Source organism: Chlamydotis macqueenii, chromosome 12, assembly GCF_036417535.1.
Source record: "Chlamydotis macqueenii isolate bChlMac1 chromosome 12, bChlMac1.mat, whole genome shotgun sequence".
Classification (NCBI taxonomy): Eukaryota; Metazoa; Chordata; class Aves; order Otidiformes; family Otididae; genus Chlamydotis; species Chlamydotis macqueenii.
Genome location: NC_141567.1, coordinates 14,008,626 through 14,036,420, shown reverse-complemented (window position 1 = coordinate 14,036,420; position 27,795 = coordinate 14,008,626). Strand labels below are relative to the sequence as shown.

Genomic DNA, 27,795 nt, shown 5'->3' with positions numbered 1-27,795 from the left:
GAATAACATGAAGTTATCTTTGGCAGGGAGATGTGTGTTTGGAATGTCACTAGTGGACAGTGCATTGAGAACGCAAGGCTTCCTTATAGGCATACAGCAATCTATGTAAGTATAGTGACTTTTCATGGAATATCTCTGGCTGTGACAAGAGCAGTTTTGCTTTATTAACATGATATTTATCAGAAAATTACAATATTAAATGTATAGTTCATAACATACTCAATAGGAGAAAAAAACCTACTGTAATATAAGTAGTTTTATATCTGTTATTTTTCCTTTTTTGACTTCCTTCTAAGACGACAAGTGAGACTATTATGTTCCTCTGAACTCTTTAATCAAATCAAACTGGTTTTTGGTTTTTTTTTTAAGCTGCAAATGTCAGGAATGGATTAAAATAAATTAACTTAGTGTGAAGTTTGGGCGCTGGGTAGCAAAGTGAAACTGTCTTAATCTTTACTTTTGTCCTGTGTTACAATTGCATGGAAGTTTCATGTTTAGTGTTGGCTTTTTGATGATATATTTTAGAAATACAAGCAATCTAGCCAAACATTGTGAAACAGCCCATTGAAGATCTTATTTTTAAATGTTAGAAAGCCTTTGATGCCTAACTGCTGACCACCAAAAGACTGCTCTGCCTCACTTCCAAAAATACACTTTTATTCATTGCAGAACTCAGGACAGAACTTATTTTCACGGGTCAAATTCCTTTAAACATTACTTGAGATAATTTGAAGTCTGCTTTCAACTCTATCCATGTACACTAAGTATCTAGATGTTGGAGTGCGAGGCTCTGTTTGAATTACATGTGTATTTATGATTGAGGAGCCTAGCACATATGGATTTGATTCTGAGAGATGGCTTATTTCTGGATATATTAGTAGGTTCCTATAACTCAGGGTTCCTAGGTTAGTGAAAATGCTTTTTTTTTTTTTTTCTTCAGTGAGGAAGTCTAGGGTGGAACTAAGCCTCAAAATGATGCAAGTCTGAGACCTCCTGTGACTCAAACCATGGCTGAATTTAGAATCTAGATGGTTTTAAAGCTTTCAGAAGAAACACTGTTTTTAGTGACACTGTTTTGTTATGCATGATGAATTAAAACACAGTTGTAATAATAAAGGGAAGGGAAAAAGCTTGGATAAATTACCAAATAAAAATTATAGAAGAATAACATCTTAACAATCTATGCTTTTATATACATATACACACATAGAATCATAGAATCATAGAATGGTTAGAGTTGGAAGGGACCTTCAACGGTCATCTAGTCCAGCCCCCCTGCAAGAAGCAGGGACATCCCTGACTAGATCAGGTTGCTCAGAGCCCCATCCAGCCTGGCCTTGAACGATTCCAGGGATGAGGCATCCACCACCTCTCTGGGCAACCTGTTCCAGTGCTCTACAACTCTCATTGTAAAAAATTTTTTTCTAATATCTAATCTAAACCTACCTCCTTCTAATTTAAACCCATTACCCCTTGTTCTATCACAACAGGCCCTACTGTATATGTAAAAGCATATATTAAGAAGTTATTCTTCTATAATTTTTATTTGTGTATATGTTTAAAGCATATGTATTCTTTTTACATATGTGCATGTACAGACACACAATACAATACCTCAGTTACAATGTAATAGAGGTGCAGTATGACTTTGTGGTGTTGCTTAGTTAGGTTTTAATAGTTAAAGTTATGGAGGAGTTCTGCAGAGAAGTAGATCTGCATTATGGAGATTTTTGTGGAGGTCAGGAAAACTAAGAGGAAAACTTTCTTAGGAAAAAGAATAGACATCGCTAGGAGGGGAAACTATTCGTAAAAGCAACCTTCAGATATTTGTAATAAATTGATATTTGGGTCACAGTTTTCCGGGGATTTGGGTATTTTTATTGTGGTTTTTTGTTTTGTTGTAGGTCTTGTTGTTATTCCGTGGGAAATGATTGCTTGTGGTGTAATAGTACCTGAGAGAGTATAATTTCCTACAGAAAGTTATTGTCTTGGAGGTTTTGTGCAGATTGATTTTGATAGCATCACCATTTAAAATTGTTGCATTATTTTTAGTCAATGTTTTAGTAGGTTTTAATTAAACTACCAACCTATCTGGCCTAGTTAGGTTCCTTTTGTTCAGCCTAGACAATTCAACTACAAATGGCAGATGTCAAGCAGTGCAAACTGAATATTTGCCATTTGAAATGAAGTTTAACACCAGGGTCAACTCTTAACTATTTGTGGACTTTAACCAGTGTGGGGTTTTCTCAGAGGACTGACTGACTATTTAGATCTTCCAGATGAAGCCTAATTTAAGAGTAAGAGTAATTACAAATGGTTTCTACTGCTAAGCATTTCTACTTCTGATAATTCCTAAGATCTGTGGTAATACTTACCCTATTGTCAGTTATTTACTCTTCTTGTTTTCAGCCTTCAATTAGTTGACTGATCAACCAAAAATTATTATCTGAGCAAAACTGACTGTACAGAGAACTTGTAGTAAATAAGGCACAATTTTGTGGGTCTGTCTGATATTTTACTCTGACTACATGATTGTTCCCTTTACTAAAAGGGTACTATTTGCTTCTAAATTCCATTTGAGGTGACTGCTTATGCATTTATAACAATTATGTGTACAATTACAGGTAGATATTACACAAAATGTAAATGTCCTTGCACATAGAAAACAGCTAGCAAAAAGGAAGTCTTCATAGTCACTCAGTCATCTCTTCTTTGGTAGTCATCTCTACTTTGCTATGTGTCTTTTTTTTCTTTCCTTTATGTGATTGTTGAGAAAGAATGAATCTTCTGAATACTGGGGCGTTTAGTGTCATAATGAAGAATATCTCTTGGAATAAAAATTCTTCCTGGAAAGTAATAGAAAATGCATTGTGAATCTTTTCAGTTGAATTTTTTCATCTTTACATGTATCTTGATAACTAGAGCTTTATCAAACGTTTGGAGAGAGATGAGGCCTCTCAGAGAAACAAGTCCCAGACTGTTTAGGAATTTCTAATGAAAATTAACACCCTGAATGCTTCCGAAAATCCTAATATTTAGGCACAACAGATACCGCTTTCAGAAAGCACCTCTTACTAAGCCGTATGCCTGTATTAAATCATTATAAATATATGTAAAATGCTTCTGTCTGTAGCAAAATAGTGTATGGTCTCACATATGCAGTAGATATCTTGTAATGCTACAAGCATTGATTACAATTCCAAGTATGACATGCTTAATGTGAAAAATAGGTATGCACATTTGTGTGACTATATACTGACTCTCTTCTTTCCACTTGTACAGTATTACCATTGCTCATTCCGAATGACAGGTGAAGGCTGGCTTCTTTGTTGTGGAGAATATCAAGATGTTCTTATTATTGATGCTAAGTCTTTAGATGTTCTTCACACTTTATCATCTTCTGAGTCTTCTGATTGGATAAATTGTATGTGTATTGTACACTCTGCAAGAATTCAAGGTATTCATTGTAGATGTATTTATGTAGGCCAATTAAATCGTGATAAAGTATTTTTATATAGACAGTACAATCCTACTACTTTTAATATCTAATCATGTTTTACAGAGCTGTTATGTACAAGATGTTAACATTTCTTTGACAGCACCTAAGAAACTGTTTTTAATACTCTTAATGTTGATCTTATTTCACTTAATAAGTTTCTTAGAAAAACAAGCAGCCTCTGCACTGGTTTTAAGCAGCTCATTTCTTGGATATAAGTACAAATTAATTTTGTAATATCAGGGAAATTAAAGGCACAAAACCACTATTCTGTGCCTTCTATTGAAATATATCTGATTGAATAAAATAAATATTCACTATTTGATTGCATGTTTTCAATTTCTATAAACCAATTAGTTATTTTTGTGTAAAATTAGTATTTCTTTTGAACAATGTCCTGCAGAATCCTTGTTTTAGTGCTGTATATATAGACCAGTGTCTATGCCAAGGTTCTCTTTTGGTGTTAGGCACTGTTCGAACATGGTTTCAAGTTGACTGTCTCACTGTTGACTTTTCACAGAAGACTCGCTGGTTGCAGTGTCCATAACTGGAGTTCTTAAAGTGTGGGATCTGTCTGCATCTTTGAATAGCATACAGGTCAGTCTGTATGAGGTGTGAAACAGCACTTCGAAGGATAACATTAATGTAGTAATATGCTGAAGTAAATGATACATTGAAGCAGAAAATGAATAAATTAAATCTTCTGGATATGTATTAAATTGAATTGATTAATTTTGTCACAAAATTCTGAAATCATACTTTCATATAGCTATTTAAAATTAGTTGGGCCATTGGACAGTTCTTGCCTTGATAACTGCAATGTCTTTCGCCCAGGCTTAACATCTTTCCATGTTCCGTGATGCTAAAGTTGTAACACTTTCTTTCTGTCCTGATAATGTCACTTGGTTCTTTGAACTCTGAGAGCTAGATTCACAAAGAGACTTTAGTATTACAGCGAAGTACTATGAATCATCAACAGAAATGGCAAAATGTCAACAATCTTCTCTCATCATCTGTAATACATTACTGCCTTACTCAACAAACTGCAGCACTACTTGTTAATGGGTAGGATTGGGCCTCTCAGGAGAGTCTGTCAAATTTGGTACCATACTTGTGTTTTTTCTGATGCATTTTTGGTTTATATGCAATTTTTTGGGAGGGAGGTCTTTTCAGCCTTCCCAGGTCAAAAATACTGTAATCCTGTAGAAGTTCTGGGGACTGTAACAACTGATTAGACATCAGAGGCATATATGGTATGGTGGCATCCTTTTGCTGCCTGGAGCCTTCTTTTGTGAAGGCAGGAGTGCAGAGTTAGTAACAGTCTGGCTACTTCATATGTTAAAGAGCAGTATTTGATAAATACTCTTGGATTTAATTGGAATTAGTTGGAGCTGCAAGGTGCAGTGAGAAAATGGTTTGCAGTTTGATAGCCATGATTCCATGACCAGCATACCCCTTCTTTGAGAGGTTTTTGATACTGGGAGTATCTTTAAAAACAGAAAGCATCATTTATTTGTGATTTAATCAATAATTAATAAAAAGAATTCCAATATAATTTTGAACTTGATGATGTTGATATGTATTTTCACCCTTTTTGTGTACCAGACTTTTTTTTTTAAAACCATCTGTACATTTAGCAGTACAAAGCTAAGAAAATTTAGTTACTTTTTAGAGGCGTTAAATTCAGTCCAGACGTAGAACACCACCATACCTCTCAGATTGTCCTAGTTGCAGCAAGGATGAGTGGAAGAGCAGAATATTCATCAGCCATTTTGGGTTATTGTAGCTATTTTTTTGACTGAAGAATACTTACCAGATATTCATTACAGCAGATGCTATCTATGATTTGCCTTTAGTTCTTCTCCATGTTCATTATCACTTCTTTAAGTGAGATCAAGGTCTAAAGCCATGATGAATGTCTTCTGTTTACATGGTATTTGTGAACCCTGCTGCGGTCTTATCTCATTTTTACATAAGAATTATATGTTGCTTTACATTTTGAAAGTGTATGCTCACAAAATTATTCTCAGTGATTTGTTTCTATTCTAAAAGAGAAAGCTCAGATATCTAAAATAAATCTTATGGCTTTTTTTCCTCTGTGCTGTAAAGGAGAGACAAAGTGTGTGTGAGAAGGAATCAAAATCTCTGGACTGTATTAATTGTCAAGCAGTACGCTTTTGTACTTACACGGAGAGGCTCCTTCTTGTTGTGTCCCCCACGTGCTGGCAGGTACATTATTGAGCGTTTATACTTTCTTTTAAATTTTCTTTAAAATCACATTAGCTCTTCAAAATGATTACATGCAAATACTTGGTTTTTTCCTCATCTTAAAGTGTTCATTAATTGTCAGATATAATAGTGCACTATATTCTTTCTCTGCTTATCTTAACTGTGCGGCTGAGATAGTGTTTATTTTTTATTAATGAATTTCTACTTTAAAAGTTTAACATTAAGTTGGCTGGGTAGAAAGGGGTTTACTTGAAATATTAATCAGTTTTAGAGCACTGGTGCATTATAGTCCCCTATGCAGTGCCTTACAAAAGGAGACAAAGATGCACAAAACTGTTTAAGTATGACAGAAGTAATCACAGTTGGCAAGCCCTTGGTAACCATGGGCTTTTGTTCCATCAGGGCCAGTGCCTGGCTTCCACTAATGAAGCCAGCACAACTAAAGATGCCAGAGTATATATCTTTTTCTTGTAGCTGTAAGAAAATAAATTCATCGTGTAGTTACTGAAACTGTTACTGGTTTATTTTTAAATTTTAGTTAAGTGGAACTTTTTTTTAAAAAAAAAACCAAAACAAAACAAAACCAAAACTATGTATTCCTTTTTTTCCAGTGTTATAATATTCCTCTTAAAATAATCCTGAGCTATTAGTGCAACAAACATACCTGATCCAAACACCACTGCTGGTGGGGGGAGATGTGTGTGTGGGGGGGGTGGTGCAGCAGAAATTTTTCGTACACCTGAGTCAACTTTGAATAATACAGTTGTAGGATATTCTTGAGACTTCTCTTGGACTGTTTAAAAAATTCTGTATAGAATGGACACACTTTTCATGGAAAAAAATCTGTGTAACATGCATTGTTTTCTATCTGTTCCTATAATGTTTTTCCACAACAGGTGCACTTTTCTTGTAATATCTCCATTATGCATTTGAATAGTTACATTTTATTACTTAAAGTAGTGTTGGATTTTCAACTTCTATGTTTCAATGAATATATAGCTTTAAAATAAGGTGATTATGATCATACTCTTTAATTAGAAAGGTGTGTGATATGTAGCATAGGAGAGATTCACATGTGTGTTTAGAGTTGCTCCTTAACCCACTTCTCTAATAATGGAAAATATAGAGCAAATATATAGCTAGAAATTAGCGAATAAATAGAAATTAGCTATGAATAATTTTTAGAAATTCTAATTCTGAAATCTGTTTCCTCACAATGCTGGAATAAATTGTAAAAATGTGGCTATGAATACTCTCTCCATAAGGCCACTAGGAAAGTGAGCAAGCAGACAATATCCTAGGTTGCCCTAGTCATATCCTATTTTGGCTTAAAATGGGAAGGTCAGAGGAAGTAAACAAGTCAAGTTTTTTACCGGCTCTAGAAATGGAAGAGAGAAGAACTCATGCAAGCAAGGGGATTGTATGTTCTTGGCTTTCGATTAACTTGTGAAAGTAAAAATCTCTATTGCTCCCCAAAGAAGAAAAGAAAAAAATCTACTTTAAGATATGTGCTGTGGTTACCCCAGCAGATCATGTTTTAAAAATAGGCAGAAGCATTTGTAGCTTCTATCAAAGTCTGCCATGTCATACTTATTTGCTGAATTCATTACCTACCTCTCTAAGAAAGTAATAATCCAGTGAACATTATTAATGAATGCAAGGCAAAACAAAGTGAATCCCATCCAAAATCCCCTAATGTAACAGAAGACTATAATGCTGCTTTTGTTTATTGTCAGTTTCTTTATCTTTGAAATTCTGACTTTGCAGTAGTTTGATAGCATGAAAACTGCTTTGGCTTTAAAAGAGGTAGTCAAACCACAAAGAATCAAGCTAATGTTCTCCTTATTGATCCATTGCCCAAAACCAGCTTGAATTAAAATGAATGTGCCGATATTGTTTGTTTATATTTTATTGTTTTTTTCTAAGCTTAGGTCTATGATTATTGTGATTTCTCCTTGCTTTGTACTGAGTTCTGTAAAAGTGGTCAGTGCTTTGCTGGTGGAGAAGTACTAGCAGCTTACAGACTTATCATCTGGACAGAAGATGGCCACAGTTACATCTACCAGCTGCTAAACAGGTGGGCTCAGATGGGAAATTCACACAAAAAGTTCAGGTACAAGATGAACTTTGGGAGGTTTATTATGGAAAATCTCTGCATGTTGCAGATGATCAAAAACCAGAACAAAACCACTTTGGCACTCAAAGATTTACCCTGAGTTTGACAGCCCTCAGTCTTTGTTTGGCACAGCAGGGAACACAGAAATAAGATTAGCCATGTAGAACTTGAGCAGCTGGCGCTGCGATTTCAAAAAGTCGCTTGTAATTACTTATTTGGTAACTTTTAATTGAACTTGTGAGTCTTAGATGTTACTGTTCTGCTTTCTAAAAAATACGACTTTATAAAGTTTTTACCTTTTTTTTTTTTTTTAAATTATGCAGCGGGCTTTCTAAAAGCTTATATCCTGCTGATGGGAAGGTGCTGAAAGAAACTGTTTATCCTCATTTACTCTGCTTTACTGGTATGAAGGAAAATAAGGTAAATTGATAAAGGTTTACAGTGAGCTTCAAAAGTTCATTTGTTATTTGTTTGCAATTACCTGAATGATCCTGGAAAAATTGTTGAATTCATCAGATTTAATTGCTCTTTGAAAACAATGAGGAAGACTCATTCATTCATTTCAAGATTTTTACTTACAAACTTGGAGGTGCTCTTAGCATATTTTTGTCTTAAATTCTGGCAATATTTATTTTCTCTACAAGGAAAAATATTCCTGTATTTTCAGCTATAGATAAACTAATTGAAGTGTTTTGGTTTTTTTTTATTTTCACAAAAAGGGGAGAGCTTTTTTTTAGTTAAAGGTGGTCTAAAATAGCTTTAGAAACTTTTACTTTCAAATCTGTTTAAAAAAAAAAAATAAAATAAAACTAAATACAAACCCTAAACAACAAAAAAGCAACCCACAAGCGAAATGTAAGCAAGTTGCTTAGTTCTTCTATTAAGAAATGTATGCGTGTTTCAGTGGAACTACATAAAGAGGTTGTTTCCCATGTGTATCCATTCTAAATTGAAGGCATTTGAATCTGTGACATCTTGTCCAGAATACTGTTATCTTGAGCCTTCAGAGGCATGATCACATGGCTAACTTTCTTACACTGTGAGCAGACTGACAGTACCCACAGTGCATAAAATTAAAGACATATGACTCTTTAGAACCGTGGTCTCTGCTTGAAGAAGCCTCTATAGTGAAGAAAAGAGGAAACTAAAAAAGCAGGTGATATTTATACTTCTGATTGAGAATTCGTGTTTAGCAGAGCATGTCATACCGATTTAAAATTTCTAAGTTACTGCTTAGATAAAGTAGCTCAAGTGAACTCAGATGTGTTGGAAAACCTGCATCTTGACTCACTTCTTGAGTAGTGCTTTGTGTGACCACAAAGAAATAGGTAAGGAAAAACAGTTGATTTTAAAAGGTAGAACATGTATTAGAGTTAGGAAGTTGGGGGGGGGTAGGGGGGTGGAAAATTTGTAGTAAGGATCGTTATTTGGCAAAAATTGAACCAAAACAAACATAACAGATTTTTCTGTGTAGCTTTGCTTCTGGTTTTGTTGCTAAGTCTTATTGCTAATACTGTTTATGAAATTAGTAATTGTTGGAAGATGTGGATTTAATTCCTGCTTTCAGTTGTATTTGTTTGTGTATTTGTGTGAGAATTCAATTTAAACAGTTTCTGAAGATATGCAAGGGAGACATATTTTTATTTGTACCTGACTAGAAACACTGACACCAAGGCCAGGTTGGATGGGACTTCAAGCGACCTGTCTAGCGGAAGGTGTCCCTGCCTCTGGCAGGGGGATTGGAACTGGGTGATCTTTAAGGTCCCTTCCAACTCAAACCATACTTACATGAGATTTTTCTAGTGTTCTTTTTTTTCTTTCTGTTAACAACTATAGACTCTTAGAAAGCATTTTTGTTGCCTACTCCCGTGAAGGCTGACAGATTTAATTTTCAGTTGCAGGGCAATAGCACAAGTCATTCAGTTTTTCTACCAAATGCTACTATCTAAAATCAGATTGGATAGCTGCCGAAGAATGCCAAAAGGTCAGATACTGTGAGGGAAAAGAAAATAGCCAAAACAAATAGCTTAGCAAATAATAGGGTTACAGTGGTGGTAGGAAGCTCATATATGCTTCCCCTGAAACATATGCATTCTTAAAATAATGTCCCCTACCCTTTTCTACTATTTCTGCTTTAATATTTAGCTTAATACTTGAAAAAATTTTATAGCAGATTTGTGAGACAACAAAACTACCTGTGTGACGATCTGTTTTGGTCTCCATTCTAAGATTACAACTGAATCACGTTACGGTACAGTTGCTTATTGTAGGATTTACTCCGACTTCAATGTTGTGAATAAAATACCCAACATATGGGGATGTTATTAATATGTCTAGAAGAAGCGAACAGAGTCAAGCTGTGTCTATGCTATCTAAGTAAAGGTGATGGGTAGAACAAAACAGTTTGTGCTGATGACCTTTCATCCACACTATCTACAGTACAGTATGTGCTTTTGGAGTTTTTTGGTGTGGGTTGTGTTTTTGTGTGCTCCTGCACACATCTCCAAGTTTACTTTAATGCAAAAAGAATCCTGATTTGGTCCTCCAAGACACCTCCACAACACAAACCTTAAGTTTTCACTTCCAAAGTACATGCCTGGTGTAAACTCAAACTTACCATTGTAGATATACCTGGAGATTCTAATTTTCTTGACTTTTGCAAGGATTTTGAGCAACTAAAACCTTCGCCTTAGACACCTTAACTGTTTTTTAGTATTTTGATACTTGAGAATTAAGCTTACGTAACAACTAAACAGGATGTTCTTAGCAAGTCACCAGTAGGTTTTCACATAGTTTGGGTGTTGCTGATGTAATATAGAATTACCTGTGGTGTTATACGTACAGGCAAGGAAAACCTATAGATTTCTAGTCTTCATGGGAGAGTAAAAACACAGTGTTTGTCTGAGATACTGTAATAAATTTTAATGTTGACTGAATAAAACTACATAGATGTCATTAAGTCTGTTTATCAATGATATTATACCTCTGTAGTATCTAACTTTTCCAGGTGACTGAATGATGTTGTTATAGACTATTACCATCTATGTAAAAGCAAAGCATAATTCTTACCTTTCATTATTTGTAGTACTTTAACTTATCATGATTGAAGCTTTACTGAATTTCTTTTGATGTGGAGATTATCAGTGTTCCACTGCATATTTTTTTTTTTTTTTCCCCCAGCCTGATCTTGGTGCTTATTCTGCCACTTTTTAATATGCTAGTGCTACTCTTGATAGATTTAGAGACAGTAATCCTAGGAAGCTCGCCAATTCTGCTTTTCTCCCTGAAATGTAGGCTTAGCCAAGGATACTGGCAAAGCAGAGGTGGTCTTCAAGGGACTTGCACCAGGCAGATTAGACCTGATCTGAGCAGAGCTTAGTGACAGATGAGGGTTCAGCCATTGTTTGTTTTATATTTCTACAGCTTTTGACCTTCAAATCTACAGTGAATTGTTACATTATTTTATAAGCTGTTTTGTATCGGAATTTTAATTTACTGTTATTTTTGTCAGAGTTTTCCTTTTGTCATGGGCTTCATGAATGAAAGAAAGGAGCCTTTCTATAAGATTCTTTTTTCTGGTGAAGATTCGGGAAGAATCACTCTGTGGCATGTTCCTGATGTCCCTGTGTCAACATTTGATGGTTCACCAAAAGGTTTGGTAATTCTGTGCTCTTGATACAGTCTTTTTCATTATGTATTTAAGTTAATTTTCATGAAAACTTAAACCCTAATGAAAATATTGTCACACTAGGAAGTGACGCTCGTGCATTCATCTTGCGATGATTGCCTGTAGTTAAAAGGAGCAAGACATTAACAAATATGAGCGTCTAGAAATTCTTCATAGAACTGAAAAGTGTTTCTATTTCCTTACCATCTGTCCGTAACCACTTCTCTACCAAATGTCATGAAAATTTACTTAGTTGGTCCTACTTATGATTGTTCGTATGGAGGTATAAAAGAAAGGATTTAGTGACATGTGATTTAGTGCTGGAATAGCAACTTCTGACTTTCCATCACTAGACTGCAGAAATGACAAGTTAGGGGAAATGATGAAGAGATGAAAATGTATATTTTTCTTTGGGGTTTTATTTTGTTTTGAAGAAAAAAAGAAATCCTGATTCTTTTCCCCCACTCTCTAGAGATCCCAATTACAGCAACGTGGACTCTTCAGGATAATTTCGATAAACACCATTCCATGTCAGAGGGAATTATTGATCATCTTTGTGCATCTAAAGATGGAATTAAAAGTGCGGTTGTCAGTTCCTCTGTATACATACCCAGTCTTGATAAGCTTGTGTGTGGATGTGAAAACGGGAAAATTTTTGTAACACTAGGTTTAAAAACTGCAAGAGCAAGACTTTTAGAAAACATATCTTTGCTGAAAGGTAAGTTTTCACAATTTTGTCCAAATTAATCTCAGTCAAGCAGAGAAGACTGCATACTTCTAACATCCCCTCCAGTGATCCTTGTAAAAATTATCTGAATAATAGGGATGATGGTCAGGGATTGAATGAGTATCATGAGTATCATGATCTTTCTCCCTCTGTAGCTCATCTGTTAATCACAGCTTACTACTACCAAGATGCTTTGCACTATTAGGAGTCTTGGAACGGCTGTGGGGATGGAGTCACCTAGAAGTGAGATATATGGGATGTCACAATACGGGCAGTAGTAGTCTTTGCCATTTTCCCTCTTAAAGATCATTCCACTGAAAAAATAAAAAGGGTATGTCTCACTAGATGAAACTCAGAGTACAGATGTTTGTCCTTCCTTTTAGGAACATGCCCAAAAGTCTTTGATCTCATGTTGTATTTAGTGTTTTGAATCTCCTGACTTTTAGCCAATGTACTGTAAAATATGGAACCTCTATTCTGAAAGAACAGAAATAATTTTTGTACCATCTCGTTTCAGATAATCTACCTTATAAGGTTCTGAATGGTCATAGTAGCAAAGTCACTTGTTTACTTTATCCACATGATAAATCAGTAAGATTTGATCCAAGCTGGCTGTTATCAGGGGGCCAGGACTCTATTGTGATTTGCTGGGATATATTTACGGGGGACATCTTACACCAATTTAGTTTGCAATCTGGTCCAGTGATGGAGCTCTTACGATCTCCAGAAAACTACAGAGTAAGTAAAAGCATTATAAATTATATATATATATATAGGTTTTTTTTAAAGCATGTCTATATATACAGACGCGTGTGTGTGTCTGTACATGTATATGAGAGGAAGAACCCATCTGGCAATACTTTTATTCTGTGACACTTTATCCTTGATTTACCTTCTTTTAATTGTCTTGTTTGGAAGTGGCTTTCAGGGCGTTGATTTCTTGTTAGTTTCTAGTTTGCTCTTTAAAAAAAAAAAAAAAAATCCTAAACAAGTAACATATTGAAGGTCTTAATATCTGTTCACTATTTTTTTGTATCATGATTGTCAATCTGTTTGTTAATTTGATTATCTCCTAACTTCTGAAGTTAAAAAGTCTAATCAGTAAGGCTAGGGGTTTGAATGTAGTAAGAAAATATTTAGATCAAGAGTATTTTAATCTAAATGTGTATGTTTGATTTTGGTTCCTGACACATCCTTGTGGTTATTGGCATTTATGTTTTTGTGTTTTGAGATTTAGAATAATTTTGTATGTTTTTAAGTTAATTTTGAAGTAAAAATTTATAAGACTTAATGTACTGAATGCTCTGTTAAATTTTGTTTAACAAATTCTGTCACCATTGTATTCCATGGGGCAGAGATTTAATCTTATTCCTTTTGAAAAACCTATGAAAACATATTTGATAATTAGAGTTGACTTACATGCCAACACTAAGTAGTCCAAAAGATGTTTTGCAATGGCATAAGTTCTTAATGCTTGTAAGGCTCTCTTTAGCCCTTTTTCTGGAAACTAGATAGGATTTAATGCTTGCTTGGATGGTGTTTCAGTTCTCTTTACTGGGCTGAATTTTTCCATAGGGTGAAATTCTTCATGTGTCACCAAAAATTACTTGCAGGAAGGGAAGGCTTTGCAGAATCAGATCCATACAGTGTCAAATTAAATTGTAACATACCTAATTTTTAGTTAGAGATACATTGGCCTTGGCTTTTGTGTCCTAAGATCTGAAATAATTTTATCACAAGAACAGCAGTTTGGTTTAAGGTAATTTTTTGCTACTTATTCTTCTAAGACAACTTCTACTGTATATTTGGTTGTATAATCACTGCTTTCTTAGAGTTATTGTGAATAAATTATTATTTTTAAAAATTGAAAAGTCAGAGATTGTATGTTTTTCTGTCAGGAGATCAGTTGTACCACTAGCCTGTCAAAAACAAGTTGAAGATGTAGTCTGAAATAAGACATAATTTTCTAAAATGAGTGTTTTCTGGGAAAGAAATCACTGGACAACTTTTACCAGGCTTGTTAAAATTGTGTGATTATGACTGTGGTTATAGTGTTGAAACTGAAGTTGTTTCTGTTTTGCAGTTAAAAGATCACAGCATAGTGTTCTGTGTCTGTAGTGATCACTCAGTAGCAATTCTACACCTCCAGAAGGGAGCATGTCTCTTACATGCCAGAAAGCATCTGTTTCCTGTGAAGAAGATAAAATTTGACCCTATTGAAAATCTACTAATTGTTTTCTGTGAAGACTGTTCAGTATATATTTGGGAAATTGAAACAGGTAATAGCAGAAGGAGTTTTTTCTTCACTTTCCTTAAGTTTTGTTTGTCTGTCATGTGATGTTATGCAAACCTAATTTATGGAAAAGCAAAGCAGAAATATGAACACATTGAATCTATTAATTAAATAGTTTAAATATTTGTATAAACAAGGAAGAAATAAAATTTTTATATGGTTCAAGATATGTCACTACTAAAATGGTAGCTTAAGTCAGACAATCAGATGATTAGCTGACATGGCAGTGAATGGAGTAGAATATTTCTGGAAGCTATAAATAAAATGTAAGTTGCTCTAGTTATTAAAAAGAATAAAATTTGCAGTCCTAACATTCCCAAGTTAGAGACGAAGCTCTGCTTTCTTCAGCAAAATCACAATCTGAGAAATGTTTTGAGTTAATTGATAATCAGCTAATAGTGGAAGATAATTGTAAAGCTCACAACTGTGTGTTCAGGAAAACTAAAGCTCAGTGTTTCAGGTTAAACTGTAGATTCCCAGGTGATTTGAGTGTAACACTGATTCACAGGGGTAATAAATGTAGTTATTTGAACTTTGACAGAACTATTAGAAGCTGTAACGGTACTAGACATTACAATACAGTGTTTCCATGTGATTCAGAGCTATGTGTTCTGGGAGGGAGGAAGCGCATAATGGGTCTGGAACCACCCAAATGCATGGCATATTAATACTATATAGAAACATAGTTTTACTAATTTAACACTGAGATCTTTCTTCACAAGTTATGATTTACTTCACAAGTTATTACAGCACAGCGTCTAGGCTGTCTGGACAAAAATTTCATTGTTTTAAAGTACAAAATATCTGCATTTAATGAAAGACTTGGCAAAATGAGTACAGCGTAGATTACAAGCCTGTTGTATTAGTAGGTTATTTAGTATCATTTAACTACTGGCATAGAAATCATTTCTGGTACTTATTATTTTCCCATATCTACGGAGTTACTTTAAATAAAAAGGTTTGGAATAAAATTGAGTTAACAAATATAGTCAGTGAAGACCCCTGGGTTTACACTGGTGGGTTTTTTCTTACAGCTACTCAAAAGTATTAAGTGCTCATATTTTTGCATTGTACTTTGAGATGTAAAAAAAAAAAATCTTTAAAATTTCTTTGTTCAAAAACATGGATAAAAATTAAGATGGGAAGGTATGACCTTAGGAGACTGTTAGATTGTATATAGTGTTGTACTTATTTTTCTTTGTTGTTTTATTGTTGCTGAGTGACTATATAATGATTTTGCTTAGACTTTTTCAGTGCATTTTCTCCAGTCAGGAGGGGGCATGGGTTCTGCCCTTCTGCTCAGTCATCTTTATGGAAGGTTTGTGGAACAGTACTGTCTTGGGAACCTTCTTCCTGTCTTGTAATTCCTTTAATACCTTCATTTTACTAGTCTTTCTCAGCGCATCTGCAATATTGCAAATTACTGCTTTCCTCTCCTCTTTTCTCCTCCCTGTAAAAGGAAGAATATTTCCTTTTCAATGTGTTCTTTTCTGTTCCTAAAGCTATTACTAGATGTCATTGTTTCCCTCCCCTGTAGTGGCAGCATGCACTTAGAAAAGATGCTACCAGTCTCCAGCTGTTCTGTCTGTCTTCATAGCTCTTTTAAAACTAGTGTTGAACACAGTTGAGAAATTTAAGTGGGGGATATGTTGATATAGAATGGGTTGTTTTTATTTCACAGAAAAAAAAAAAGGCATTTCTCAAAACCATATAACTGTAGGTTGGCTGTTTCTTAAGTACATATCAATTTAAGTGTAAGACATCCTTGAAGGTCATCATACCTAAGTATTTATTAGCATTTGTTGTGGAGTCATCTTTTAACCAAAGGATTAGTATGCATTTGGAACTCTACAATAAAACTGTGTCAATAAATGTAATGAAGGACCACAGAATATTTTGTTTCCTTATAAATCTGTTATATCATAGCTATCACTTGTAACTGATTTGCATCAGTTATTTTCCATAAGAACTTAATCACTTTGCTTAAAACAGGAAATAGATGAGATATTAAAGCTCTAAAACACATGTTGAGCATGCAATGGATTATTCTTATACATACTTTTATGATTAATTTATTGTGGATCCATCATAGTCTGTGCTGTTGTATGTGTAGGATACAGTGTAACAGCTCCTCAGGTGCTCCTGAGATGTGAATTGAGGCTAAAGCTCACCAGGTGGCAAGTCTTAATGTGCATCTTGACAACACAGTGGATTCTAAGGGGACTCAGACCCCATGAGATGTCAATGCAACACTTAATTGCCTTTTTGAAAAAAAAAAAAAAAAACCAAACAAACAACCAAACAAAAAATTCACAAAAAACCCTCAAAACCTAAACAAAAAAAAACCCAACAGAAATCCTCAAATCAACCCACCAAACAAAAAAAAAAAACCAGACTTTAAGCTAAAACAACTATGCCAATGACATGAGAGAGTTTATAATTTAATCCATCATAACACAAAAAGTTAATTTGAAAGTTGAATTATTAACAAAGCCTATTTCTAGAGCTGTAGAGACATCATGAAGAAAAACATTAGTTCATATCTTAATAGGACTTGTGTTGCACACTAGTGTCTGCAAGAGGATAGCAGTGTACAACAGGATTGTCCAAAGGGGTCCAAGAGAGCTGGTTGCTCTTCAAGAAGGGAGTCTTAAGGGCGCAGGAGCAGGCAGTCCCCCTGAGCCGCAAAATGAGCCGGCGGGGAAGAAGACCGGCGTAGATGAATAGGGAGCTATTCTTGAGGCTCCGGGAGAAAAAGAGAATCTACCTCCTGTGGAAGGAGGGACGGGCAACTGAGAATGAATACAAGGAAGTCGTTAGGATGGGTAGAGGTGAAATCAGAAAGGCAAAAGCCCAGCTTGAATTTAACCTGGCCACTGGGGTGAAAAGGAATAAGAAACTCTTCTATAAATACATTAACAGTAAGAGGAGGACAAAGGAGAATATCCACTCTTTGCTGGATGAGGCTGGGAATGTGACCACTGAGGATAAGGAAAAGGCGGAGGTTCTGAATGCCTTCTTTACGTCTGTCTTTAAAGGTCAGACCAGTTATCCTCAGGGTACTCCTCTCTCTGACCTGGTAGTCTCGGCTGGGGAGCACGCTAACCCCTCAGTGATTCTGGAAGAAACGGTCAGAGACTTACTACTCCAACTGGACTGCCACGAGTCCATGGGGCCGGATGAGATCCACCCAAGAGTGCTGAGGGAACTGGCGGAGGTGATAGCCAAGCCGCTTTCCATCATCTATCAGTGCTCCTTGTTGACTGGTGAGGTCCCGGAAGACTGGAGGATTGCCAACGTGACTCCCATTTACAAGAAAAGTTGTAAGGAGGATCCGGGGAACTACAGGCCTGTTAGCCTGACCTCAGTTACAGGGAAGGTTATGGAACAGATAGTCTTGAGGGAGATCATGCGGCATGTGCGGGATGGCCGGGAGATCAGGCCTAGCCAGCATGGGTTCATGAAGGGCAGGTCCTGTTTGACCAACCTGATCCCCTTTTATGATCAAGTGACCCATCTGCTGGATGAGGGAAAGGCTGTTGATGTGGTCTACCTAGACTTCAGCAAAGCCGTTGACACTGTCTCCCACGGTATTCTCCTGCAGAAGCTGGCAGCCCATGGCTTGGATGGGTACACTCTTGGCTGGGTAAGGAGCTGGCTGGAGGGCCGGGCTCAGAGAGTGGTGGTGAATGGAGTTAAATCCAGCTGGCTACCAGTCACAAGTGGTGTTCCCCAGGGGTCGGTGCTGGGGCCTGTCCTCTTCAATATCTTTATTGATGATCTGGATGAGGGCATTGAGTGCACCCTCAGTAAGTTCGCAGATGACACCAAATTGGCTGGGAGTGTGGATCTGCCTGGGGGTAGCAAGGCCCTACAGAGGGATCTGGACAGGCTGGAGAGCTGGGCTGAAGCCAATGGGATGAGGTTCAACAAGACCAAATGCCGAGTCCTGCACTTCGGCCACAACAACCCCAGGCAGCGCTATAGGCTTGGGGCGGAGTGGCTGGAGGACTGTGTGGAGGAAACGGACCTGGGGGTACCGATTGATGCTCGGCTGAGCATGAGCCGACAGTGTGCCCGGGTGGCCAAGAAGGCCAACGGCATCCTGGCTTGCGTCAAAAACAGTGTTACTAGCAGGAACAGGGAGGTAATTGTCCCCCTGTACTCGGCACTGGTGAGGCCGCACCTCGAGTACTGTGTTCAGTTTTGGGCCCCTCACTGCAAGAAAGATATTGAGGCCCTGGAACGCGTTCAGAGGAAGGCTACGAAGCTGGTGAGGGGTCTGGAGCACAGGCCTTATGAGGAGCGGCTGAGGGAGCTGGGATTGTTCAGTCTGGAGAAGAGGAGGCTCAGGGGAGACCTTATAGCTCTCTATAACTTCCTGAAGGGAGGTTGTAGTGAGCTAGGGGTCGGCCTTTTCTCTCGTGTAGACAGTGATAGAACTAGAGGCAATGGTTTCAAGCTGCGCCAGGGGAGATTCAGGCTGGACATTAGGAAATATTACTTCTCGGAAAGGGTAGTCAGGCACTGGAATGCACTGCCCAGGGAGGTGGTGGAGTCACCGACCATGGGGGTGTTCAAGAAATGTTTGAATGTTGTGTTGAGGGATATGATTTAGCTGAGAAGTATTGGTGATGGTTGGACTGAATGATCTTTTAGGTCTTTTCCAATCTTGATAATAATTCTGTAATTCTGGTCCTATTCACTAAGAGGGTGATTATGTTTTGTACTTAAGTTTTACACTCTTAAGATAAATGTAATATCTTTTTCCTTGTTTTAGATTTTTCATCTAAAGTGTGTATCCTGGTAAAAACTTCGAAGATTTAAGTATATACCACATCTTAAAAAAAAAAAAAAAAAAAAAAAAAAAAAATTGTGCAAGTTCCCGACTTTTAAATTCTTCAGCTTTTCAGTATTCTTACTACTTCATGGAACATACAGTATTAACCAGAAGTAGTGCTGACACATCATAGGTATTCCAAACTTCTGAGGCTAAGTAAATAATTGCTAAATAATTCACTCTGTCATTTTTAAATTTAAACTTTTGGCTGTTGATTTAAAGTAGTCCTCTGTGCAGGCCTGAGAAAAGACAGTTCCATGTGTGATGTTAGAGAAGGCCAGGTCTGCACTGCTCAGAAAGGGTGTCTTGCAGGATTAAATGGTACTTAGGCAGTGTATGCCTTTGAATTAATTCCTGAAGTGGGGATATTTTTATCCCTACTATTGTGGTTCAATGAGATTCTTTCGTAGTTTAAAAAAAAAAAAGAAAAAATCCAAACCCCACAATCATTTATTTCCTAGATTTCAGGGCAGTAAATATTGTGGAGTGAATTCAGTGCTGCTGCTGTATGTGCTTAACAATATGGAAAATGACTGTAACTCATGAATTCTATAGAGGTGCTAGACCAAAATGCAAATTGCTGCACTCAACAATATAAGAACTAATAGTTACTATCATTATGCAGTGCCCAAGACAGACCAAAGAAGTTAAGGGTCTGGAGACAGAATTATATCTGAGATGCAGCTTCCTTTAGTACAGCTCAATAACTTCACACTAAAGTATAGTGAATTCTTTGTAAGTCATGAGATTTAATAGCGTAGGACTGCAATGGTACCATAGAGGCAAAAGTCAAAGTATACTTCTAACTGTCTCTCCTTTAGCTGTAAAAATGCTGCCTATTAAAGATGAGGTAAAATTGATACCATTGCTCACGTATGTTACATATTCAGAAAGGGTGCATGCAGGTGGTTAAAAGTGTGGGTTTTTAATTGCTGTTTCTGTAGCTTTTGTTATTAATAGCAAGCAAGAATGAGAGCTACAATCACCACTTCTTAAGGAATAGCTGGAATACAAGAAGGAATGAAGGGATGCAGTTATTTTCTGTTAGCAATTAACATTCTTTTTCTTTTGTTCCTGTTATGCATTGGTAACTAAAAGATGCCATCTAGGGTGAACACCTGGGAAAGCCTACTAGGATATGCTGTAGTTGGTCTAATGTGAATTATATCTGTATTGCAGGAGAACACAAGATGTCATGGTATTGATCCCTGAAATTGGCCTGACCTAGATAAAGAGCTGTGTAGATACTTCAGTGCCACTCAGACAGAGTATTGTTCAGATGTATGGGAAAGACATATACAGCATCATAGACAAACCTCTGCAGAAATGCAGCAGCCTTTCATTATGATTTTTGTCTGCTGGCAAATAAATAGGCAGCAACTTGCCTGTACAGCTACCTGTGAGCATGTTCCATGACTTACTTAAATAGGATAATGTCTGTGTGGTAGCCTTGTGCTTGGATACTGTTGCAGAAATGGACTTAAGATGAAGTTTTTGTTGTTTTTATAGATGCTTTTCTTTGTTTTTCTTCTGGCTAGGCAGTTAGCTTTGTGACTGAGGCTTTGCCTCTTTAAGTGAACATCAGTGGAGGACCTCATTTTGTGTCAGACTCATATATCACTGTTTGCAGTTTAAAAAAAAACCTGAACAATGTTACTGTACTAGAGTTAATGGATAACTGGGAAAACAGCCAGTCTGTTTATAATTTCAGACTGTAGATTAAGGAATTTCCATGAATATTTCAATATTTACACACTTGTAGAGTCAGCAATAATTCTGTTGAATTTGACAGATGACCTCATGAAAGTTTAGGGGCGTCTAGTACCTATGACTGTCTTTGAGTTATACTAGTTTAGCCCCAAAACTGTCTGTCCACCAGGTGATTAACAGGATGACCCCTTAAGCAGATGAAAGACTTCCTTATGTATAACAGTTCATTGTCCAATTTTCTGACAGAAGCTGACACTTCTTCAAAAAGCATTTTGAAGTTTTAAAAATATCTCAGTTGTCTTTTAGCAGGGTTTCATAATAGTTTGTTTGGGTTTGTTTTTTTTTTTTTTACACTTTATGGGATGGGAGAAACACTGTCACATGGATTAAAATCTAAGCCAGTACAACTTCATGTACAATTTATTGTACCCTCTCTTCATGAGATTACCAAAGATACCTTATTTTGCATGGTCAATGGGAAGTTGCCTTTGTTCCAAATAAATAAGCGTTTCAGCATAGTTTATACTGAAATATGTTAAATACCAAAAGTATAGTTGACTTAAAGTGGAATTTACTTTATTTACCTTGAGACTTCTATCTATACTTAAGATCTCTATCTATGAGCTAGTAGTTAATGTTGGTTTGACTACAAGGGGAGTCTAAAGAAGCAGGGGGAGAAATAAGGTAAGCTAATTGCCCACTGCTGTTACATGTCTAGAATGAGATAAATTTAATCCCGTCCTTCCAGTCCTTTGTTTGACGGCACAAAGTACAAGTATTCTTTTCTAAGTTTAAGTGTTATTATTGCATGTGCATGTAAGTAGTGAGATAAAAAACAATACAGCCATGAGGTAATGTCTCTGTAGTTTTATGTATTTTGCCTAAATTTTAATATACAGATGAGGCAACTTTCCATTACAGTGGAATACCTTTCCATGACAATAAATATTGATCTAATAATACATTTGGAATATTAATATAGAATGTGTACAGGGTTTATTCCAAACTTGTGTACTAGAAGACAAATATGAAAATCAATAACAAATTTTATTCTAATTAAAGCGCAGAATATTTCTTCCAATAGCCACCACTTGAAATTCACTTCAATAAGGAAATAAGCTGTTATCTATATTGCTTTTACATTATCCTGTGGAGTTGGTATCTTTGAGAGTTTTTTTTTTAAAAGCTAAATATCAGTGCAGCAAGATGTAGTAATAAAAGGACCAGTGGGGTTTTTGTGCTGTATACAGCATATGGCAGCATGTCTACAAGCTACATTTCTATCAATATGTATTGAGGGTGAGGAAAGAACGGGTAGACATCAAAGAGCAATCTTCCTTGCTCAGAGGTAGCAATCTTCATTTATCAAAGGTAGTTTTAGTCTTTCAATTAGTACTAGTTTAATATTAATTTATTTCTTGAAGTTCATCATGCTTGCAGAATTAATCATCTGCTAATTTCCTATTCTTTTCTTCTACCTTGCAAGTCTTGTTCTGTTTCGTTGTTTTACAACATGCTTAGTGTGAGTTTAAAAATAGAATAACACCACTTAATAAAACTTTTTGTTAAATTATCATAATGCTCAGTTAACTTTACCCTGGCTGCATTGTATTTTTCATACTTACCCAGGGAGTGGAAACTTTGAGAACTTTCTTGCATGATGCTAGCCACAACAGAAAAATATGAAACTTGGGCCTAAAGAGTTACTTCTACTGAGGTCAGATATCATGTATAGTAAAAATTAAGTGTATGCTTACAACCCTTACTTGAAAAGGTCAAAATCATTAATAAATAATAGTTTTGATTTGTGTAGTTAACCATGTTTTTTGGAAGATTGTGTCCAGTTAAGTCATGAGGCAGATGGCAGATGAAATAGTTTGAATAGAACGCACGTAAGATATTTAGGCAGAGGAATTATGAGACATGTTGGGGTACTACTGCCCTTCAGTTTGAGAAGACGTGATTGCGTAGTCATCTTACAGGCTTCTTATCTGAATACGCTGGAGATTGTCTTGTTGTGTCGTCATCTATGATGCTGTCACTACTGTTATTGCTAATACGCTGTATTAGAATAAATTAAAGTACGGATACGGCTCGCTTGTGTTTGTATTATCAGGGTGAACAGTAACCCAGGTAACAAAGGAAATCTGTCGAAATGCAGAAAACCTATTCCTTTGATCTTTTTTCAGAGGACCAGTAAGGGTGCTTTCACATGTTATTGTAGTAGTGCCATTCTAATTTTTCACTGCTTGATTAGAAGCTTATTTTTAAAATAATTTGTGAGCTCTAAAATTAAAGTTAAAAAAAAAATGTCATTTTTCTAAGCCCCTAGCCTGGCTGATCTTGCTTTTTACATACAAAGAGACAATTATTTTTTTTTTAATACACAAAAACTGATTTCTTAATTTTGCAAAAGCACTGAATAATCTGAAGAATGATCCAGTCCATCAGGAGCAAGAAACTATGTCATTTTTTTCTGATTGAAAACATCTAACACATTTTTACAAAACACTTTAGGTAAGTTATTAGTATGTCATTTTCAAATTCAAAACCGTTTTTTACCACGTTGTGCTTGCTATCAGTAGAAAAGCTATGGTGATCATAGTGATTTTTAGTACATAATCTGTGCTTTTGTTCTGGCAGTGGTGATTTTACTGTATCTGCTTGAAATATGCACTGCTGGGAAACATAATTCATATGATGATATTTAATTCTAAATGTTATAATAAGCTTTTTATTAAGTACCTGCTTGACTTTTTTTTTGTTAATGACTATCCTCACCTCTGAATTGTTTATGGATCCTTTTCTTTTACTTGCTAATATTTTGTACTATTTAATTATATAGAGGGCAACTAAATTAAAGTTTTCTACATAAAATTTAATTGCTATAGATGTCAAAATAGAAAAACATAGAGACTATTGAAGTACAGTAATAAAACTCTACACTTGAGATGTGTTTGAAGGAAAAGTTTATGAAGTTAAGCTTTAAAAAGCTCAGAGGTGTATAAGGTTAAGACCATTTTTGTAAATCTAATTGCACAAATTAATATGTGCAATTTTTCCTTTAGTTTTCTTTTCGTCTATCTCTGAACTCTTGAGGACTGTTACTAAATAAACGTCTGTATAATTTTTATGTAACTTTTAAAAACCTGTTTTAATGTGTACAATACACCAGGGACTTCCATAAAAGTGCCTGCTACCTCAATTCTGAGATTTTCTTTGCCATTACGACCTATTTGTGCAAACTTAGCATTATGTTGATACTCATACATAATTTTGTACATGTGTATAGCTTAGTTGTTGTTTTTTTTTAACAGGGGTAAGTGAAAGACTATTTCTTCCATTTTCTGTAATAAGATTATATATGTCATCATGTGGGACAGATTCTGTATAGATCTCTCTTGCTTAAGCAAACAGAAAAGGTAACGGTGCTTCAATTAAAATTGTCATTGTGGTAGGGACAAGCCATCAGCATTGGCAGTGTATTTCAGAGGTGTAATGCTCAGCTTTCAGTCTGTACTTTAAGGAACGAAGATTTTTATGAATTACCCATGTGTTTCATGACTTTAACATGAACGATACATGTTTTGAAACACTTTTGCTGAGAAGCAGGAAAGAATCCTACCATCCTAAGGCAGCTGTCAAGCATAGAAAAATTGAACTCAAGTATTTAAAAACTACTCAGTTATCAGTAAATTAGAACAGGCTTTTAGTGATATTGGCAACCCTCATAAAACATGCAGTGTCTAACATTAGTCAAATCCATCTGCATGATCACTTCTGTCACAAAAAAAACCCCCAAACTTTATAAAAAGTAAACAAGAGTTCAGAAGTATTCTGAAAATATTTCTTGCAATGTCAATGCCCCATTGCGTTACATAAAAACTCTTCTATTTCAGAAGTATCCTTACTGTAAAGAAAATTACTCTTCACATAGTGGTGTTGTAGATCAAACATTTCATCATATTGATGGTCAAACATGCTGGAACACTTTCAAATACTATTTAAAGATAATTTATATTTAGTTATATATGCTGCAATATTTTTATAATTGGTGCCAACAGTATCAAGTCTTCTAAACCTCTGGTAGACTCTATGCAAGTATCACGAGTTGCAGAATGTGGGGGATTTTGTTTGGTTTTGGTTTTTAAGTAGACCTTTATTTAGCATGTCTCAACTTTTCTTGTCTCTAGAATAATTTAGGGTTTAAACTGTTTAGAAAACTAAGGTTTAGGTTTCATCAGGTGACTGAGGAAATAAGTGGTACAATTTTAATGAAACTCTTAGAACTGTATTAAAGTAAACTGTTATTAAGTTACTATGCATTTATGCTTTGATAATTGTAAAGCAACAGTAATTGCACTCTTTTGGCCCTTCTGTCCTTGCAAAAATTAGCAATTTAGAGTGTCTTTTGCTATCTTTTTCATTTTCCCTTTTTCTCCCTGTCTTTCTGTCTTTCTATCTCTCTCTCTTCAGGTCATTGGTCAGAATTGGATTTGAGTGGGGGAGTGTGGCCTAGCTGATAAATCCTGCCGTTGCACTTCATATGCTGGAGGCTGTGGTGTAGCGGGGGTCAAGGTCATAGCGGTCACTACCTTTTTTTGTAAATTTTTTTTTCCATGAACTCTGCATAGCCTAAAGATGCAAAACTAGATTTTAGAGTCCTTAGTAACTACATCTGATTAGTCTTTTGTGAAACACACTACACGCATATTTTACAAACAAAGGAGAAAAAAAGCGCCTATTTAATATTAAGTTTGTGATGTCTGTTCATTAATTCACTTTGTCCTGGCTAACAAAGTTTAGCTGTATGGTCCTATGCCCCTGGTCAGAAATCCAAGTCATTTATATATTTGTGGGAGTAAGGTGCAGTAGCTGTGAAATGGTTTTATAGGAAGGGGCACTAGGTTGATCTCTCTGCAGTTCATGTGACTAGGGCAGTGAACTTTGATGATAAAATCATAAATCTTCAAAAATGCCAAATGGTCAAATTTTCATAAGTGTTACTTGATAGAAATGCTTATGGAGTTGTTTTAGCGAACTCTTGTTAGACATTTGGATAGTAAGACTAAACTTTTGATAAAATCGCCGTAATTTCTGTGAATGAAAACATTCAAGTGTTAGAAGGCTTTTGGAGGGATGCGAGTTTTTCAGAAAGAGATGGTATATGGCAAATTGTTTCATTAATTTTTGTGCTTCTTTCCAAGATACTCAGAAGATGGAGTAAAATTTCTATTGTTTCAGTCTAACCTTATGCTTTAAAAAATGTTCTGTCATTTAATCGGTATCGTACACACACTCAGACTCACACTTAGTCATTCATGCCACACTATCTTTGCTTTCATTCATTTTAGAATTACACAATATAATATTAGTAAGCAATTTGTTTAAATAACAGATTTATCTTAGTCATATACATCTGTGAGTGCATCCAGAATACAGGCCTGAAGGTCTGTTTGGTTATACAAAAAAAACCCCTTTTGTGCATACTCTCTCTGATATTAGGAAAAATAGGTCTCATTTGATATTCCTAATAGTGATCTCTTAAACAGTTATTTTGCATCTAATTTAGTCATCCTTTGTGAAACTCTAAAGAAATAGCCCTTATAAATCTCTGGCTCAAATATTAAGTACCCTGTTGGAGGCGTTAATTGAAGACTGTGAAAGGCTTGTATCTCCCCTGAAGGGAGCTTTTCATATTCGCAAAAAGGCTCTAGTGATTTAGCTCTTGTGTTCTTAGGTCATGGTCTGACCTTCAACATTAACAGTCTGGGCAGACACCACGTGGGTTGAGATCTTGACTTCTCTCCCCCCTCCACCTTCGTGCGTAAGAGGCATCCTTAGAGAAGGGAGAACCTGCAGGGAGTGAGTTAACCCAGCTGTGCACTATTGAACTAGGACAAGGTAACTTCTTGGGCCAAGAGTACTGTAACATTAAACAATTAACACTTAATGCAACATGAAACAATTTCTAGTTTAGACGGTCTTTTTCTAAGAAAGCAGCTCTGTGAAGAAATTCAAGATATGTTAAAGGTAACACATATGATGCAAATAATAACATGCAATAGGATGGAAGGTTACCATTATACTGTAGTTTCTCTGCACATCTTATGCTGTCACTTAAATCCCTTTCTAAAAAGAGATAAATGATGAGGAAACATTGGTTAACACATTTCAAAAATGTAAATGATTCAAAATAAGTTATAAGCATTAATACATGTGCTTTGTGGAAGTTTAGTGTTTGCAATTTTTACATTTGTTTTAATTTGTCAAGCTTAATATTTTGGGGGTTTTTTTATGGCACCTTGTATTTTATACAGGTAAGCCTCACATCAGTCTGTAGCTTGCACTTGAATATTTCATAGTTATTTAAATTTGAGTCGGTTTTCAGTAACTACCTATTGACATAGCATAATAAAAAGTAGTGGAGCTTGGAGAAGTCTATCTCAGAACAAAATGCAATGTCATTTTTTGCCCAGTCTACAGAAGTTAAGGACACACTGTTTTATACTGAAAATACCCAGGTATCTTTATATTCATATGTATACGTACTTTTATGTACTTTATATATACTAGGTGGAATATGTATGGAATTTAGCTGTATGTGTCTGTTTAAAAGGATGCATTTCTTGCAGTTGATAGTTGATCTTCATTCTTAATAATGAAGTAAGATTATATATATTTAACAAAGAAAAGTGGAAATGAGAAGTGATTGAC

The 27,795-nt window shown here is 35.8% G+C and overlaps 1 protein-coding gene across 1 annotated transcript in view; it reads left to right on the top strand.

Moving 5' to 3' along the window:
• The window catches only part of WDR72 (WD repeat domain 72), a 114,492-nt gene that overhangs the window by 5,423 nt on the left and 81,274 nt on the right, over positions 1–27,795 (top strand). Inside the window, exons 4-13 of the mRNA XM_086757553.1 lie at positions 27–105; positions 3,283–3,457; positions 4,017–4,093; positions 5,606–5,725; positions 7,657–7,802; positions 8,165–8,261; positions 11,353–11,494; positions 11,981–12,226; positions 12,753–12,973; positions 14,319–14,514. Coding sequence (XP_086613679.1) covers positions 27–105; positions 3,283–3,457; positions 4,017–4,093; positions 5,606–5,725; positions 7,657–7,802; positions 8,165–8,261; positions 11,353–11,494; positions 11,981–12,226; positions 12,753–12,973; positions 14,319–14,514 — 1,499 coding nt within the window. The remainder of the gene's footprint in view (positions 1–26; positions 106–3,282; positions 3,458–4,016; positions 4,094–5,605; positions 5,726–7,656; positions 7,803–8,164; positions 8,262–11,352; positions 11,495–11,980; positions 12,227–12,752; positions 12,974–14,318; positions 14,515–27,795) is intronic.